The 18,989-nt window shown below is 55.4% G+C and overlaps 1 protein-coding gene across 5 annotated transcripts in view; it reads left to right on the plus strand.

Moving 5' to 3' along the window:
• The window catches only part of CNIH3 (cornichon family AMPA receptor auxiliary protein 3), a 205,553-nt gene extending 187,965 nt beyond the window's left edge, over nt 1–17,588 (plus strand). For 4 of the 5 annotated variants that reach the window (XR_002143336.2, XR_002143335.2, XR_004627200.1 and 1 more), the window contains one exon: nt 2,006–5,671. Coding sequence is in view for 2 of the 5 variants with exons in the window: in XM_034666596.1 (XP_034522487.1) it covers nt 2,006–2,101 (96 nt within the window). In the remaining 3 variants the exon portion in view is untranslated. Of the gene's footprint in view, nt 1–2,005; nt 5,672–17,093 lie in introns of those variants that run through there. The other variant, XM_034666595.1, reaches the window with a different exon arrangement.
• The last annotated feature ends 1,401 nt before the right edge of the window (nt 17,589–18,989 follow it).

An 18,989-nucleotide genomic window follows, 5' to 3' on the forward strand; every position in this document is an offset into this window, starting at 1 on the left:
GCACCCTCCCCTCCCACGTCACCACTCACCGTGAGCATCTGAGCGTAAGGTTCTGCCTCCTCGGGGCTCCCCTCCCCCAGTACTGGGGCTTCTGTCCTCATTCACCTTGCAGCGGCCCCCAAACTGTACCTTCTCCTGCTCTCTCTCTTTGGAATTCCAGGTGAGCATTCTTGACCATCTAATGAGCACCTGTACCTGGTTCTACGTCTTGCATTGGGGTTAGAAGTGCTGAAGAATCACACTTCTCCACCTCTGTGGGTTTGAACCAGTTGAGAACAGACACAAAAGTCTAGATGAGGATTAAAATACAGCATCACACTGGCCAGCTGTATGGACAGTCATGACAGGACTCCAGTACTTTCAAGTATGAGAGAGACAGACGGACAGACACAGACACACACAGTCAGACACACACACACACACACACACACACACACACACACACACACGCAGAAAGTGCCAGAGAGGGGCAGGCTCCAGGCTTGTGCTGGTGCGGAGCAGGCTTTAGGCCCCAACCTCATGCACCTGCCACATGCTTGCAGGATTGGGCAGAGAATGTGTGCTGTTTAGGGACAGGAGCAAGAGAAGCCAGGCACAGTCTTCCTCCCTGGTGCTTCCCCAAGATGTGGAAATGGCTGGTGGGAACTCTTATTTTATTGGTTGAAGCAGGAATGCAGAGAGGTTGAAGGGTTCAGAGTTCTCCCTTCATTCAGCTGTAAACACGCTAGCTCCAACCTCCTCTTCTGCGTGCCCCGTGTTGGTTACCATGGAGACACTGTCTCCGTGTCTCTCAGGTTTACCACCACCCCTGTCCTCCATCTGCAGGGTCTGTTTCCCACGAGCGTCGTGAATTACAACCCTCCTCCCCAAGTCCCTTCCTTAAGAGCTCAGACCCTCTTCTTTTGCCTGGACTGGTGCAGTAGCTTACTAGCTGGGTTTTTTCACCCCTGGACTTTGGTCTGTTTTCCAGCCTCCTCCTGGATTCACCCTGTGCCAATGATCTAAGCAAACCTTGATCAGGTAAAACCACCTTATCCCAAAGCCTTCTCCGGGTCCCTGTGTTGGAGCACAAATGACCAACACTCAGCAGTGCGTCTAAGGCTGTCTGTGATTTCTCTGCACGCTGTGGAGATCTACTCCCTTTCAAACACTTGTCTGCTCACCCAGCATTTATTGAGTACCTACTGTGTGCCAGGGATTGTGCCAAATACTGTAAATAGAGATGTGTGAGACTGCCCTGTGATTTCCTTTTTATTTTTAAAAAATTTTATTTATTTGAGAGACAGCACAAGCAGGGGGAGGGGCAGAGGGAGAAACAGGCTCCCTGCTGAGCAGGGAGCCCAATGCGGGGCTCGATCACAGGACCCTGGGATCATGACCTGAGCCGAAGGCACACACTTCACTGACTGAGCCACCCAGGCTCCCCAGTGATTTCCTTTCTTTGTGTCTTGTCTTATACTATTTACCACCTGGAATGTTCTCTGTTGGCTAAAATATTATCTTTTAGTTCCAACTGAGATGTTTCTTCCATGGAGCTTTCTCTAATCCGCTAAACACGAAATACCCTCTGCCTTCTCCGTCCTATTGGATTCCTTGTGGTAGTTCTGCATAGTGAAGCCCAGTCTGCGTGTTCGGCTCCTTTCGCGGGCTGTGTCTTCTCTGGCCCCACGGGCCCCGTGACACCCGTGCAGTCCTAGCACACAGGAGACGCTCTGCTGGTGAGATGTTATAACATTGCATTTTCCCCAAAGTAGGAAATGGAACAAATACAAAGAAAAGTGTTTAAAAACAGGAATAAATTACACATGATCCTAGGTATTGCTAAATATAGCCGTACTGAGACAAACATGTCATGATTAATTAACACATGGTGAGCCACCTACGATCCCTTCTGAAATAAAGCCTTGTCTAAAAATGTTAAGTAATATTTCTTCATCTCTTGCTTTTCATTCCCACTGCAACCAACTTAGACTATTATTTTTTTTATTATTTATTTATTCATTAGAGAGAGAGGGCGAGAGGGAGAGAATATGAAGCTGACTGCACTGAGCATGGAGCCCGACACGGGACTCGATCCCACAACCGTGAGATCATGACCTGAGCTGAAACCAAGAGTTGGATGCTTAACCGACCGTGCCCCCCAGGCGCCCCCACCCCCACAACTTAGAGTTTTATCTCTTTACCCTTCAGAACCCAGGTTTGCTCACTGATTTCTCTGAAACCAGACGCCAGCTTGCTCTGCTCCAGCCGTAGCAACCTGCTGGGTTATTTCTGCTGACGCTGGTGTGTGCGTGTCACTTCTGTCCCCGCGCCTTTGCCCACCCTCACAGCCCCCCCCCACCTGCTTTTCCTGCTTGACCCCGGGCCCACCAGGTAGCGCTCCCTCCGCAGAAGAGCCGTGACCTTCCCAGACTCCCAGGCTTGCCCGAAGCCTGGCCGCCTCCTGACACCTGTACCTGTCCTGTCAGCTGGGTCAGCTCCTCCCCCCTCACCTTTACCAGCTGCTTCCAAACCTGGTTGCTCATCCAAGTCGTGAGCACAGCATGTGAACTACAGATCCCGGGGCCCCACCTTCTGGAAATTCTGAAGTGGGGCTTGGAAATCTGCATTTCTGGATTCTGATGTGCAATCATGGTGGGAACCCTGCAGTCACGACAGGATCTCCCACCGCCTTGTATTTGTGTATCTATCTGTCTTCCGGATCGTCCTCGTCCTGAAGGCAGGATGGCGTCAGCAAGTCGTCCAGCCTTTAGAGCACCTGGTAGCATGTGGCTCATGGAATTGTGACAATCTCTGCACAAGTGTGTGTTGCATGCATGTGTGGGGATGTCCTTTGAAGAGATGAGGCGTGAGGGCTGGAGGGAACGTGTGATGTACCCAGGAGTGGAGAGGAGACCCCAGTGAGAGAGGACCTTTCAGTTTTAATCAGGCTTCTGGGACATCACTTTGAAATCTGTTTGCTTTCATGGTCAAAATATTGCTCATAGATTGAATTATTTCCCGTTTTGAGAAAATGCTCATCTTTCTAAGGATTTCTGATGTGTACCTTATTATTTGGTTGTTTCACTTCTGGCTTTCTGGTTTCTAAAATAGAACATTTTAGAATCTGGTCCCTGAGGTTGCTCTGGTAACCACCTTGAAAACTCTGGAACGCTTTATCCTGTTTCCAAACTTCACAGATTTCTCCAGCTGCCACACCGTGTCTGGGCTGTGCCCTGACTGCAAGGTTAACACTGACAAATCTTCACGGAGTCGCTGGATCTCCTAAAGCTCCTTGAAGACGTGCCATGTTCTAGCACCATTGTGGTCAGGGTGCGTGGCGTGTTCACCAGCAAGACACACAACTTCCTTCCTCTGAAGTGGGAGGTTTGGAACCTAATCACCACGCGGTGTCTTCAGAATGTGTCTCTGGTTTTACAAAAAGCCAAACCCAGCACCGAGCCCATCGCTGCAGGGGATGCATGGTTTTGACAATCACAGCCTAGCTTCTGACGTCGCAGCTCCTGCCTCGCTGGCTCGTGTGGGTCGCCCACCTGCACATGCTGTGTGCAGGTCTGGGGCTCCCCTGGGGACCTGCAAACCTGCTGGGATCAGAGGTCAGGGGCACAGCCCTGCGGGGTCATTGAGGGGCCGTATGGAGTTGGAGCCAAGTTCCTGGTGCGTCTCTGAGCTTCAGCTCGTACTCTGCAAAATTCACCATCATCCCACATAGACACATGTAGTCGGGCTTTCCGGAAGGAAAGGAGCCAAGTCGGAGCTGTTTGCTCCCCACGAGGAAATCTGCCCACCTCAGCAATTTGGCCCAGGCTCGCATCTCCCCTGTCAATGCAACTTTTAATTGGTCTGCAGCACTTAGCATTCGTGTCCTGTTGCTTCTGAGCGGCTTGTACGAGGCCTGGCTCCTTGAGGTCACAGCTGCATCCCGAAACCAGCTTGGGGGGCACTTGGGATGGCCCTGGTAGCCCTGCCATTCAGTGGAGCTCCTCTGGAATTTTCCATCAAAACAGCTTCACGAGAGTGTGTACTTCTGACCCCCCCACTCCTGAGAGTCACCGAGAGCTGCCTTGTGTGACACACTCCTGTGGCCCCGGGGACAACATGAAAGGTCCTGGGAGCTGGAGGAGGCGTTTCCTGCTATCTGCAAGGAGCACCCTTGCTTCGCAGGAGCGGGACAGCTGCAAGGTGGAGGGAAGGGGGACTGCACCCCTGGACCACTTTGGCCCCCACACTGGCTGGAGGGTAGGAGCCCCAGTGCAGGAAGGAGGGGTGGGCCCCTAGGTCTGTGGCAGGAGTGGATGGAGAGGGGCTCTGGCCACGGGGGAGTGATGTGCCAGCCTCAGGGGCATCCCATGGCACCCGTGGATGAGTGACCATCAGTGCCGACCCTGGGACACCATGCAGCGCTGCCCCCGAGAGCATGCGCTGTTTCCAACTTGTGCCTGGACTGTTTGCATTCTGGAAATTCGCTTGGAAGCCGCTGGCTGGTGCTCAGTGTTTCTGGCAATCCAGGGATCTGTGTCACCAGGTGAGGTGAGGGGCAGGACCCATGTCATCTGTGCTGCTCATGTGCCTTCACGAAAACAAACCTGAGGAAGAAGGCCCTGGGCCCCTCGGCGTTCCCAGGCTTGCCCTTTGCAGACACATGTGTCTAAGTGGCAGGGACGCAGCAGGGACATCAGTGCCCCAGGCCAGCATGCATTTCTTCACCACTGAGTTCGGTGTCTTTCTCCTCCAACATGAACTTGCCAGTCTTGATGCCAGCCTCCGTCACCTTGGGTCTCACACTGCCCTTCCTTGGCCTCCTGGGCTCTTCCCTCTCTCCTCGTCCTGCATGTTGGGGGATCCCAGACCCAGCGCTGGACTCTGTGCCCCGCCTCCTCCGCTCAGTGCCTTCCACCAGGCAGTCCGAATTTTCTTTGCCATGTTTCCTCAGCCTCCAGGTCCCTGTTGTGAGGACCGAGCCCTGCGCCTAACCGTCCCACAGACACTTGCGACGCTGGCCAGTGCTGGGCTCCTGGCTCCCCCAGAACGCCTCCCCTTCCAGTGCTCCTCCTGTGTGTGAGCCCACGTCTGCCATGCAGGACTTCGGAGTGATGGGTTTGTCCTCTCCCGCCTGCTGGCTATTGTGGACTGGCTGCTGCGTTCTGCAGGTGGGACCTCCTACGCGTTGTTCAAGCCCATCCACGTGGCTTCGTCCCTTCTGCCCATCCTGTCCTGACTGCCACTGTCTCTTGCCCAGACCCTCCAGAGAAGGAATGAGGCCAGAAGATGACCCTTCTCCCCCAGGGCAGCCCTCCCAGACCCAAGACCTCCAGTCACTGGTTCTTGTGGCTCCTGGTATCACATTCTTCCCTTTCCCAACATGTGTTTTCCACACCAGGATGGAAGGTGCCTACAGACAGGGATGATGGCTCTTCCCCTTCCATACCTCCTATGCCCCCAGCACATGGACCCTGAACATGGCGAGTGTCGAGTGAATGAGTAGTAGTCATGGAAGTTGGACTAGTAGTCATGGAAGTTTCCACTCACATCTCCTGGTCTCATGGTCGGGCCTCTTGCCGGGCCTCACCTGCCGCCCTGGACACTCCAAACTCGAATTGCTGAGCTGTGATTGGGCACTCATCTGCTGTACTTGAGCCCTGGGGGACCCGCTGCTTGTGCCGTAAAGCACCGGCGGGGGCTGGGCTNTGGGCCCCCCGCCTGTGGGTGTGGGGGGCAGAGCGCTGACCCGAGGCTTGCTGAGTGACCGCGGAGTCAGTGCCGTGCTGGTTTTGCATACTGAGCAATCAGCTCGGGGGTGCTGTGTTTGTGTGCACACTGACCGTTCACTCAGCACAAAGCACCACTGCATGCCAGCCGCAGGTCCGGGCACGGGGGAGGGAGTCGTGAGCGTGCTGAACAAGCGGTAAATCAGTAAACAGATGTGTGATCAACACATGTTCAGACAGTGTGATAAGTGCTATGAAGAACTTCGAGTGAATCGAACAGAACAACACCAGGCCGAGAGGGCAAGCTCTTTTGAGGAGATGACCGTGTGTGCATTCCCAGATGAGGAGGAGCCCACGGCGATGGCGCGTGCTAAGGCCCTGAGGTAGCAACAGGCAGGTTGGGTGTGAGGATTAGCAATGGGATGAGTCTGGCTCGAGTGAGTGGGCAAGGGAGTGATGTGGGGTGAAGGGTCAGGAGGGCAGGGAGGCCGGGTCACATAGGGCTGTGGAGGTCATTGTAAGGATGGGTCCTGTTCTAGAAGCAGCAGAGAAGCATTGTAGGGTGGAGCAGAGAGGTGACATGACCTAACTTATATTTCAGAAGGATCTCTCAGGCTCCTGGTAAAGTGGGCTTGGAGCCGGGCTGGGGGGAGTTGGGAGGCTGGCCGGTCAGGTGGTGGCCTTTGCTCCCATGACAGGTGGCGGAGGCTGGCACTGGCCCACGATGTGTCCTGTTTTTGTGGCTGGGCAGCGTGCCTGCCTCGGTTTCCCAACTGCCTGTTGTTCAGGCTTGCTTACCACTAAGTGTGGTGTACCTTCTGTTGTTCAGCTGGGCTCCCTTTCACTGGCCTGGGGAGCAGTGGAGTGGTGCTCGATCGGCACCTCCAGTGCCTGTCCCTGTGTTTGAGGCTCGCCGGGAGGCCTCAGTGCACGTTTGTTGAGTGAGTAAGTGGTGAGTTTGCCGGCGCTTACCAGGTGCTGTACTGGTAGAGCTGTGTGGAGAGAGGCCCACGGAGACGCACACGGACACGCCAGGTGCACAGACAGGTGCATGACTCAGGAGGGGTGAGGGCATCACTCCTGAAAGCCGGGAGCTTTAGGACTTCAGAGTAGCTAACGGTGACACGGACAGTGATGGCATTTCTGTCTCTGCACAGAGGGAGAGCATTTAAAACGTTTGCAAGCACTAGAAATGGACTGGAGAGGAAAGGGAGACACATCGGTTTAATTTTCAAGAGACTTTAATTGCTGCTTTTTACAAAGTAGATGGAGTCCTTGTGCTGACATGACCCACAGGGGTGCGGGAGCATGAGGGTCAAATGCCTCTTTGTACCGCGGCAGCTCTGTGTGGGGTGTTACTTGTGCCAGAAGCGATTTTAAGGGGTTCACACATAGTAAATCCCCACCCATGAGCATCCTGTGGAGTTGGTGCCATTCTTGTCCGCATTTTATAGATGGAGAAACTGAGCCCATCGACCTTAAATAGCTCGCCCAGGGTTCTGGAGCTCTACAGGAAGGTCTCTCGTTCCCGAATCGGATACTGTTTTCCCCAAGACACTGCCACTCGAGCCCTTCCTGGACGCCAGAGTTAGAATATTCTCTTGCCTTTTCTCCAGAATGTGAACTTGCTAAATCAAACTCCCGGTGAAGTGTGGCACATTCCAGCTACTATCCGCCTTTGCCAGACTTTGGAAAACACACTTGTGTGCTCAGTTGACCCTTGACCCGTGTCGGGGGGTGAGGGGCGCCAACCCTTTGTGAGGTCTGTCGGATTATATACTGTATTCTTGCAGTAAAGTGAGCTAGAGAAAATGTCCTTAAGACAGGAAGAGGAAACACCTCTACCATCTGTGCTGTAAGAAATCCGCGTCTCAGTGGACCTGGGTCGTCTGACCCGTGTTGATCAGGCGTCACATGTGCTTGAACTCACACCACCCCGTGCCCGGCATTCTGGAGTGCGCTGCTTACCGGTCTCATCTTTGCCTGATAGCTCCGGGCCAGGCCACCAAGCCCACCTCCCCATGTCGGTGCCGGTGGGCACTCAGCAAATAGGGACTAACAGTTAGTCTCCTTCCCCAGGTGCCCATACTTGTTCTCTTGTTCAGTTCGCCCTCCTTTGCTTGAGCAAAAAGTCTCCAAGCAGCTGGAGGTAACAGGTAATTAACACACTTCAGAGCTGTTAAGTAGGATAATCGTCTGTCTTTATCCTGGAAAAGGCTCTCCTTTGGGAGCTGATGGTGCTGCTCAGGCCCCAGGCTGCTACCAGGTTCGCTCTATTAAGAAACTGTCTGTGGTCCCTGTTCCATGAAAGATTTGGGAACAGAAGCCTCCGTGGAGGGGACTGGGAGTCAGAAGGAGAGCTGGGGCTCCTTGTCTCCACACCGGGCTGGGAGGGCAGCAGGGGTGGGCATGGCTAGTCTGCTAGTCGTTGAGCCTAGATTCTGTGGGGCCTTACAACGGTGAGTCCGACCCGGAGACTGACTTGCCCACTGTGTGCCCCACTTTCTGCTCGGGGCCGAGGGCAACAGTAGAAGCTGGTAGCAAGGATTTCCGGGCTCCATGTCACCTCCATGGGAGATTTGCAGGTCATGTCATTCCAGGACGGAGAGGAGAACGTGACCATCTCAAACCACAGTGAAGGCGGACATCAGTGCCCCGTGGGGGTTCCCTTTGCCTGGACACTCCTCCTTCCCCAGAGCAGCGTCCTCCGGACCTCAGCTGGGTTCCCTCCAAGGAGCGCGTTCAGAATGAGCGTGTCTTGTCTCCCCTCCTCCTGTATCGAGCTGTTTGCACGCTGTGCTTTGGCTCCTGTCTGGTGGTGCTCCAGACTCCACTCGCACTGTGCACACTCTCACTGCGGTCTCCACTCGCCAGACTGCTCGGCGTTCACACCTGGTGAGTGCTTACAAGATGGAGCTGCTGAGTGCTCAAGTGGGCTCTCCAGCACCAGCAGCCAGGCTTGTGAAATCCTTGCCTTTCTGCCCTTCTCCTTCTAGAACATTCCCTCCCGTTGGCGTCTCTTCTCTCAGACAATCTGAGCTTTTGCCTAATTACTCCTGGTATCCTGACCCTAGTTCCTACTCCCACCATCCCTGGCTTAAAGAAAAGGAGTGAAGGAGTGGGTAGCTTGAGTGTGACTTAAGAGCTCTCTGGATTCCCAGGCATTGTAAGAGAATTCTGTCCCTTTGAAAATGTGGCATTATTTGAGAGAGGGCTTTTATTCTCACCTCCCCCTCACTGGGTTCTTAGGTACTTGGTAACAGTGTGTGAGGAAGTGGCAGAGAGGCTTTTGAAATTCAAGTGTATCTAGAAGCTGCAGAAAACAGGTTGGAAGGTATGGGCAGGACAGGGTGGGAGCCCAAAGGCTTGGTCCTAAAAGGTACTAGGTACCTCCCAAATCTGCAAAGCCCTCTGGGACACGAGGAAGGTCAGAGACAGGTGGAAGGAGCCAGGTTTTGGGGGTGGGTAGCCTGCCGGGAACAGGCAGAGTTGGCGGGACGGGAGGCTGGGGGTTTGGGTGGTGAAGGATGCTGGGGGAGATGGCCCCCATCCCCGGAAGATGCCAGGGCCAACCCTTGGGGGTTGTTTTCAGGGTGTTATCCTGCGTGGTGGTGGCTAGGGGAACTGGGAGCTGGACACACTGCTCTTACCTGTGTAGGCTACCTGCCCAGGACTTCAGTCCATGAGCACAGGATGGTCACAGTCCCGCTGGGGGTTGGGGGTGAGGACTGAGACCCCAGGTTTTCAGAAAGGAAGCCTCTGCCTCCTGCCCTCTTCAAGCCCTTGGTCTATGAATCTTAGTTCAAATGTATAACAAAATCACCTGGGCAGCTTCGGAAAAATGCAGATTCCTGGCCCGGAGAGTCTCCCTGGGTAGACTGGGGTCGAACCCAGAAATCTGCCTTTTAACGTGCATGGCCCAGGCATTCTGTTGCAGGCGGCTGGTGGATCCTGTTTTGGGAGTCGGTGCTGAGAGGCCCTTTCATAAACTTGAACGTGAACATACACCCCGGGGGTTCTGTTACACTGAAGACTCTGGTTCCGCATGTCTGGAGGTCTGAGTGGAGCCCCAATTCTGCATTTCTCCTAAGCTCCCAGGGGATGCTGGCGATGCTGGTCCTGGGAGCACCGTGTGAGGAGCACCATTCCCAGCGGGTTCCTGGGAACTGGTTGGGAAAGCCCCCCCCCCGCCCCCCGAGATCTACAAAATCTGAAACTCTGGGGTGGGCCCCAGCCATGTGTGTTTTAGCAGGAGCCCAGCTGATTCGGACATGAGTGAGGTTTGAGGAGTTTGAGGGGCACCACTAGAAGCTTGAGGCTTAAGGACATGGGCTGGAGGNATGGGGGGGGGGGGGGGGGGGGGGGGGAGGTGAGCGCTTAGCAAAGCCCATTCTCTTTCCTCTGTTCCAGCTTCCTTCTGCTTCAGAAACAGAGCTGAGACCCCTATGAATTTGGATGGGAGAAACGTTTTTCCTCGTGCGGTCGGGCATGCACACTTTTCTTCCTTGATCAAAGTGGAGGGGTTTCCCCAGTTAGTTGGTGTCCCTAGCAGATGGTACGGCTGGTGGTCAGGGCTCAAGCCGACGGCCATCAGTCAGGCTGGGAGCTGGTCCCAGGGGCAGTCAGGGCAGGAAGGACCAGGCGGCTCTGGGGGCTTGGGGCAGGGGAAGCCCGAGGTGACAGCGTGTGTGTCTGGAGCATGTGTGACAGGTGGTGCAACTTGGTCAGCACCCACCCGGGTCCCAGGCTGGACTTCTGGGCTGAGCTGTGCACTGGGCCGTCCCCATGCTGGGGAGCCAGGAGCGGTGGGCAGTGGGGGTGTGGGTTCGCTTCCCACCTTCTCTCCCTGCGCCTCTATTGCAGAGACGTGAGTCCATGCGGGTGGGCAAGAAGGCCACAGAAACTCCCCTGGTTTGGATGAAATGTGCTCAGGGAGGGAGGAGGAAGGAGAGGGCAGGAGGGCCCCATGAGGCTGGAATGGGGGGGGTGGGGGGGCTAGAGAGGAAGCCCTGGGACTGGAAACCACGCTTCTTGGCTCCCATGCCACCTGGCTCCTGGGCCACCTCTGTGCCCTCGCTGACCACCAGTCTCCCCAGGGAAGGCAAATTTTTCTGTCCTCATGTGCTGGGACCCATGTAGGGAAGTCCTTCTCTTGCTGTCTCCCTCTGACTCTCCTTGGGTTCCTGGTGTACAGAACAGATCCATAGGGAAAGTGATCAGGGACTGGCTTCCCTTGAGTCCAGGCCCAGTTTCCGGGTATCAGCCACGTGGGTCTGACCCTGACCCTGACAAGGGACACACACACTCGGCCCAGGTGGCCAGGATTGCTGCTGGCTGTGCAGGGCTCAGAGCCAGGCCCAGGGTTCCTGGGGACATTCCTCAGCATGCATCAGATTGGTTTATGGTGGCTTTTGAAATCATGGTTCTAGACTAGGTGGTTCTGTGCTAGGTGCTTACGTCCCAGAGTCCTCCACTCACCCCTTAGAATATTTGATGAACATCGGTGCACGTTCCAGGAGCTCAAAAACTTCAAGTGGCTGGCACTGATGAGGTTGTAGGATACAGGTGAGGTTCAGTGGGGTGGAGTCTGGAGCCAACGACCAAGACACAATTCTTGAGTCTTTGGTGCAAACTGGTGATTTATTAAAGCACGGGGACAGGACCCGTGGGCAGAAAGAGCTGCTGCCCCAGGGTTGTGAGGGGTGGCTGATTATATACTATGGGGTTCGGGGAGGTTGAGAAAATATTTTCACATGTTAAAGAAGACTCACAGGATACTGGAGGCCTTGCCATTGTCACATTAAGGTTGTTTTTCCCTCTAGCAATGCATTAGCATTAAGATAGTTGGGAACTTCCTGGAGGCTGCAGATTATAAGGACATTTAACTGTATCTATATTTCCTTCCGGAAGCTAGGTTATTGGTAGAAATGGTTCGTTCTTGTAGATCGCTAAGCCATTTGTAAACTGAGGGAGACTTGCAGGATTGTGGTCTCTATAGGTTGACTATTTCTTTGTCCTTCAGGGCAGCCAGGAGTGCCTGAGGGATGTCACGTACATCCCATGGTGGGGGTTGTGGGGTGTCTGTTACTGCTTTGTCCTCAGCTTGTCTTCTGTTCTCTCGTCAACACCATTAAAGGGGCAACGCTCAGGTCAGCCCAGCCGCAAGCCTAGCTGTCGGGGTGTCCCAGCTAATCATGCCACCTGAGGCTGGGGTGTCAGTCCCCAGCACGAGGGGATCGGAGGCTGGCCTGGGGGCCCACGCTGCTCCCCACTCCCCGCCCGCAGCTGGCCTGGGCTCTTGCCCGGCTGCTCTCCAGGAGCCCTTTGCCCAGAGCCACTATGGAGAAAGTGGCCTTCTTTGAGCAAAGGGACTGAGAAGAACATTCCTGCAAGCTCTCTGAATGTTTTTCTCCTCATCTTCCAGTTCAGGAAATCCCAGGTTCCCAGGCCTGTGACCTTTCTTTCCCTCCTTCCCAACACCCCTCCCCTGAGCTGAATCAGGGGTACGATTACTCACCTGGGGACAGCGGGGCGGGTGTCTCCACCTGGACGCTTATGAGAAAATTGCCTCCTCTCTGCTTATCCCAGGAGGCTCCTATGTGGGGGAATCAAATGAAAGGACATTATCCTTTCTTTTCACACCCACTGGCCCCAGGGCAGATAGATGCAGGATGTCCTTGTCCGGTGCGTGTCCTTGCAAACAGGCAGGGTCCGGGTTTTCTCGGTTGGAGGGGCAGGTTGGGTTGCAGTTCAGAGGAGACTGGGTGGGGAATCAGGGAACCAAAGTCAGTTCTGGGTAAGAGTGACAAGGGACATGCCGGAGGTTGGGATTAGCTGATAATGGTCCCGTTCATCACGTCAGCGCACCTCCCCCTCGGTCGCTGCTTCACCCCTGAGAGGGGCCTTCTCCACAGGAGTGGCTGTGTCCCCCCAGCAGCCTGGCTGACGGGTCGTCAATGCTGGCGTTTACAGACGAGGGACGTAAGACCCGGCGTGACTGGCTGCCATTCTCAGCACCACACAGTGATCATTATGTAACCGCCAGAGCTTACATAACACTCGGAGATAGCGGGCTAATATTTTTAGCCCAACGTGGTCACAGCTGAAAACCTTGTTGTCTGAGTCCATGGAGACTGGGTCTCACAGCTGGCACTCCCTGCAAGCGGCACTCAGCCCTGGGACCTTCGCCGTGGCTTCCTGGTGTGGCTCTCAGGATGTCTGGTCCCAGGCATGCTTATACAAGCGGCTCGGCGAGCCCATCCACCTGGGATGTGTGGTGGGGACAGGAGCAGGTGCGCGGCCCTCGGGCGAGCACCGTCCTCATCATTCCCCCCCCCACCGATCTCCCCCCCCCCACTGCTTCCCATCCCCCTCTGTGCGGGCTGGGGGAGCGCCCCAGTGTCCTGCAGTGAAGACAGAGGAGCGGCGTCATTGTATCCTGCTCCCCGAATCCACAAGGCGACATCAGCAGCAGATCTTTGTGGGCTAACGCCAGTAATGAATAGATACACCAGCGAACAGGAAGACGTGTAAATGCAGTTAAGCCACTTTGAACACAAAGTAAAATTCCCGGGAGAACAAGTTTGTGGATTCGGGAGCTGAGCTGAGGGGTGTGTGCAGGGGGGACACGACTGCACCACTGGACCCTAAGGGCATGTGTGCAGGAGAGGAGCCTGCCAGAAAGTTCCTGTCCTGGCCGTGGAAAGGTGTGCAGGGGCCCAGACCAGTAGGCGTGGTATTGGGGAAAAGGGAAAAACAACCACAAGTGGGTGTGAAGGAAAAATGGCAAGATTTGGAAGCGGACTGGAGAGGGAATGGGCGCCGCGGGGGAGACCGAGCTGGTGGCTGTCAGCAGCGCAAGTGTGCAGGGGCTGGAGGAGCGGGGTTTTCAGCACGTGGTGGTTCTGGGAATATTTGGGTGGAAATGTCCACCAGGATGCGGAGGTGAGGTCCAGGGCCTGGACAGGGAGTCGGGACAGGTGAAGTGATGGAAGAAGTTGGGCGGGGGGGAAATAGGTGAGTCTTCCTGGCAAGTGCGTGAGCTTGGCTCAGCCCTCGGAGAGCTGGGTCCTCACAGCAGGGAGTAAACTCACCTCTGCCCCAGGCTTGGCAGCATGTCAGGCCCGGCCTTCCTGCCACCACGTGGTGAGTTAGTGGCCCTTGCAGGCGTCGTGTGCTGGATACCCCCCTTTCCCACCCCAGACGGCTCCGCCAACTCTCTGCTGTGCCCCAAGGCTCCTCTCCCGGAATGCGGGTCTCTGCCTTCCCTGTGTGGCAAGGTCTCCTCGTCCTTCCCAGCTTCCCTCCATCCCCCTGGGGGGAGTGAATTGCAGTCTTCCCAGCTTCCCTCCATCCCCCCCCCCACCGGGGAGTGAATTGCAGCCTTTCAGCGATCCCACGGAGCCCGTATGGGGCTGCTTATTCAGCCTTTCTAGCTCCGAGAATGGGGCGCAGGGAGACTTGATGTGAGACTCCCAACTTGCACAGACCACACCCGCGTGGGGCAGCGCCTCTGTTCTCTGGGGGGCAGGGGCTGAAGAATGAGATCAGAGCCATTTGGCAGCTTTTCCTAGGAAAACCCAACGTTCTCCACCGCAGAGGGTGGCTTGGGGTTGGGGTGATCCGTATGTGACAAGTGAGCTCAGAGAAGTCTGGGTCCCGCATGGGGATGATGGTGATGGCCCCACGGTCCATCAGCCCCACCACGCTGGCTGTGCTCGTGAGACGGGGCTGACACTGGGGGATAGAGGGGCAAACCCAGCTCTGCTGTCCCCCACGCCTTGTCCTATGTTTGACAAGACAGGTTAGACTGATGAGGCTGTGGAATATGGGTGAGGTTCAGTGAGGTGGAGTCCAGAGCTGACCACCAAGAAAGAATTCTTGAGACATCTTTGGTGCAAAATTGGTAGTTAATTAAAGCACGGACCGGACCCGAGGGCAGAAAGAGCTGCTGCCCCGGGGTTGTGAGGGGTGGCTGATTATATATCCTGGGGTTGGGGGAGGTAAGGAAAAAGGGAAGTTGAGAAAATACTTTCATATGTTAAAGAAGATTCATAGGAAACCGGAGGCCTTGCCATTGTCAAGTTAAGGTGGTTTTTCCCTCTAGCAAGGTATTAGCATTAAGATAGTTGGGAACTTCCTGGAGGCTGCAGATTATAAGGACATTGAATTGTATCCACATACCCTTCCAGAAGCTAGGTTATTGATAGAAATGCTTCGTTCTTGTAGATCGCTTAGCCATTTGTAAACTGAGGGAGACTCATGTCTTGCAGGATTGTGGTCTCTATAGGTTAACTATTTCTTTGTCCTTTAGGGCAGCCAGGAGTGCCTGAGGAATGTCACATACATCCCATGGGTGGGGCGGGGGGCGTTGCAGGGTGTCAGTTTCTGCTTTGTCCTCAGCTTGCCTTCTGTTCCCTCATCAATGCTAGCTGGTGGGCGCCCAGGCCTGGCTGCTGGCACGCCACTGTGCGTGGCCCACCTGATGTAATCCCTGGAGGCAGGGCACTGTGCAGGCCAGTGGGGATGCTTGGCTGCTGGTCCTCCACCCCGGGGTCGGGAGTAGGTCCTCAGGTCTTCCGCGCCATCATGGCCGGGAGCCTGGAGAGCAGGAGGGCCTGTGAGCGAGCAGGAAGGGCCCCAGCGCTCCCGCGAGCCCGTGGAGAAACTGGAGGAGCTCCTCCCACTCGCAGGGGGGCTGTCCAGCGACAGTCAGAGGCCCCTGGGAGCGTGCCGAGTTCTTCAGCTTCTACCCATCCCCATTCAGCAGTGACCCATGTCCCTGCTCCGAAGGTTGAATCTTCCACTGTAAATCAAGCCCCGAAGAAGGGAAAAGCAGATCGTGGGCCTGAAATCCAACGTGGACCTGGACGGTGGAGGTGGCGGTGTGGTCTTGCGAGGAGGGGCCATGGGGATGCCTGCTCCCGCCAGGTCACTGGGGCCCACAGGTTGTCTGCACCGGCCTCCGGACAGCTGGCCCTGTTAGCCGGATGCCAGGGCTCCTTGATTCCGCGTGGTCCACGCGTTCATTCTCGAGCAGACTCGAGTCAGGAAGGTGCCGCTTGGTTGCAAAATGCATTTCTTACATGCGCGCCTCCCATGTGTGTACTTTTAATGCGTGTCTCCCTGTGCGTGGTCATCTGGGGCGGCTAAACCCCGTGACTAAAGGGAGGGATGAAGGAGCCCAAAGTCGTGTTCTGTACCCAGATGGGACAGTTTGAGGCAGTGTGTTTCCCACCCACAGAACCCTGGCTGGTGAGCAGAAGCCTGCATCCTGCACGCCAGCCGGCCCTGCTGCGACCCTGTGTCCTGATCAGCTCAGGGTATCTCATACTCGCTCAGTCTACCAAGTGCAGAGAGCACAGCACACCAGCTGAGAAGAGACAGTGCTGGGGGTGGGGGCGTGTGTTGGGGGTGGAGCAGGGTGATGACTCAGCAGGGAGAGGGCAGGGGAGGTCCCCTGGGTGGGGTCAGGGAGTACGCTGTGGGCCTAGGGCTGCAGGGGTGTGGGGTGTGGGGTGGGGGTGTGCTCTGGGCACGACTTCCCTTAGGAAGTGGCATTTGAAACAAGCCCGCAAGGCTGGCTGGAAAGATTTTTCTAGGAGCATGGAGGTATTTATGCGTCTGAATAACATACCATGCGCGTGCTCCTGTGTGGTGGGGAAGAGGGTACACTTCCTTCTCTATCCTGGGGTGTCTTTACTGGCCTGGGGACCAGGTTTCTCCTTTACAGTTGCTGTGATCTCCGTTACAACTTTGATTTCTGTTAAACACCCTGGGGAGTTTATGACGACTTGAAGCTCTTTTTTACCATTAACCCCTGCGTGGCTACGCCGGGGGCCAGTGAGCTCAGTCTTCCTGCTGGTTCCCCAGCTTCGGCCCCGTGCCTGGTCTGGGCTGCCCTCTCTGCCCTCCATCGTCACTGCCATTCTTTCTCTCAGGCTCCCCCCAAGTCCACCCACATCAGGGGAAATGCTGTTTCTCTCTGCTGTCCCAGCCCACCTCCCACCTCCGTTCAAATCAAATACGCATATTTGCTGTGAGTTTGTGAGTGTGTATAGGAGGGTACGGAGGGACTGGGAAGCCGGGAGCAGGGCACTTACAGAACCGTGGAGACCCTCTGGGGGTGCCTCCTCCCACCTTCCGGGACCACACGGGGGTGATTCCCAGAAGCAAGCACCCCGTTCTGGTAAGTAGGGTGCTGAGAGCCTGTGTCCGTTGGACTTGGGTAGGAAGCATGGCTCTGGGACCCCAATGAGGACAACGGAGCAGAGCTGGGCCACGGGGTCAGGGCGGCCTCGGGGTCGCCAGCATAGTGGCGGCCTGTGGGGCAGGAGTGACTCTGCCTCGCCCTGATGCAGGCTTGTGTCTCTGCTCCTCCTGCAGCTGGTGCTTCCGGAATACTCCATCCACAGCCTCTTCTGCGTCATGTTCCTGTGCGCTCAGGAATGGCTCACCCTGGGCCTGAACGTCCCTCTACTTTTCTATCACTTCTGGAGGTGAGTCTGCCGGGGATTGCTGGCTTCCTCCTTTCTGCATGGGCAGCTGGCCCTCCAGAGACACTGTCCCCCAAACAGACCGGCCGCCCCGTACGTACCTCCCTCTCTTCCCTGCCTCTTGGAGACCCGTTCTCCAGGCCCTTCTTTCCAAGCGGCTCCCAGACGCCCCGCCCTTCTTATCAGCTCCTCCCCTCAGGGATCGGTGGTAAGAGCAGCTGCTGCATGATTCACAGTTGTCCCCAAATGGAAACGGTCCAGATTGTTGTCAACAGAGGAGTGGGTAAAGGAAACGCCGTATGTCCTTGCAAGGGCGTGTGACTTGGTAATAAAAGGCAATAGGTACTGACGCGCTGTGACACGGATGAGCCTTGAAAACACGACAAGGGGAAGAAGCCAGTCACAAAAGCCCGTTATGTGAGAGGTCCAGAGTGGGCAACTCTGAAGAGAAGGGCAGTAGGTGGGTGGCTGCCAGGGACTGGGAGGGAGGGGTGAGGACAGCTAAGGGGTACAGGGTCTTCTTCGGGTGTGACCGTGTTCTGAACTAGATACTATTGATAGCTGGACAACTCTTAGAACATGCTAGCAATCACCGGATTGTATACTTTTAAAAGGTGAATTTTCTGGTATGTGAATTATACCCTTTTTTTTTTTAAAAAAAAAGCTTTATTTATTTATCCTAGAGAGGGAGAGTGGGGGGCAGAGGGAGAATTCCAAGCAGGCCTCACCCCCAGCACGGAGCCTGACCAGGGGCTCGATCTCACGTCCCTGAGATCATGACCTGAGCCAAAACCAAGATTGGGACGCTTAACCGACTGAGCTACCCAGGCGCCCCTGAATCGTATCTTAATAAAAAAGCACCTACCAGATGGGCTGGGTTTTCTGGGACAGTTCCAATTTTAAATATTCTATTCTCTGTCAAGACTATGCATCCCATCATGTGATTTGGGCTTTTTGTAAAATACGGTCACCATATGGACATGGGACGGAGGAAGAGGGAACCAAAGTAAAGGAGGCAGTTGTGCAGGTGAATTAACCACCCTCAACCCCTTGCTCCCGGAGCTTCCATCCTGAAAACACCTCCTCGTTGTCATTTTACCATAAAACGTAGCCTGCATGTGTCACGTCTGGAGCACGCACTCCTTCACCCAGCAAACACGGAAGACATGCCCCATGCCCGGCATGTTGGGGATTCCAACGTGGATGAGAGATAGAATCTTTACGTACGGGGAGCATGCCTCTCGGTGGCAGAGGGAAGTTGATTCTTAGCAGATGGGGGAAATACGGGTAGACGTGTAGAGAAACGAACATTTAAGTGAAACCAGTAGAGGGATGCTGCAGGTCGGGAGGCTAGCACGGGCATAGGCTGGGAGGTAAGACAGCACTCGGTGTGTTGGGGAGTAGCCCTGGCTCAGCGTGGCTGGATGCAGGGTTCTCGGAGGGAGTTGAATGGACGTGGGCTTGACAGACAGTAGAGGGACTGAAGGGCGGAGGGTCTGAAACTCTGCTGGGGATGTTGGAATCAACGTATTCTGCAGGAAATAGAAGCTCTCAGAAGGTTTGGGGGAGAAAGTGGCATTGCCTGATCCGAGTTTTAGGAAAGCAGCCGTGCAGAGGATGGGTAGGAGGGTGAACTTGTGAATCTGGAATTAGGAGGTCACTGTGGAATCACAAGTGAAGAGAGAATGGAGCTTGACCCCCAGTGTGACTGAGCAATGGAAGTTGGAAGGGACAGAGAGGATCCGAGGAGGTGAACCTGGCCTTGGCCAGTGAGCTGGTGCGGGGC

Source organism: Ailuropoda melanoleuca, chromosome 8 (genome assembly GCF_002007445.2).
Source record: "Ailuropoda melanoleuca isolate Jingjing chromosome 8, ASM200744v2, whole genome shotgun sequence".
NCBI lineage: Eukaryota > Metazoa > Chordata > Mammalia > Carnivora > Ursidae > Ailuropoda > Ailuropoda melanoleuca.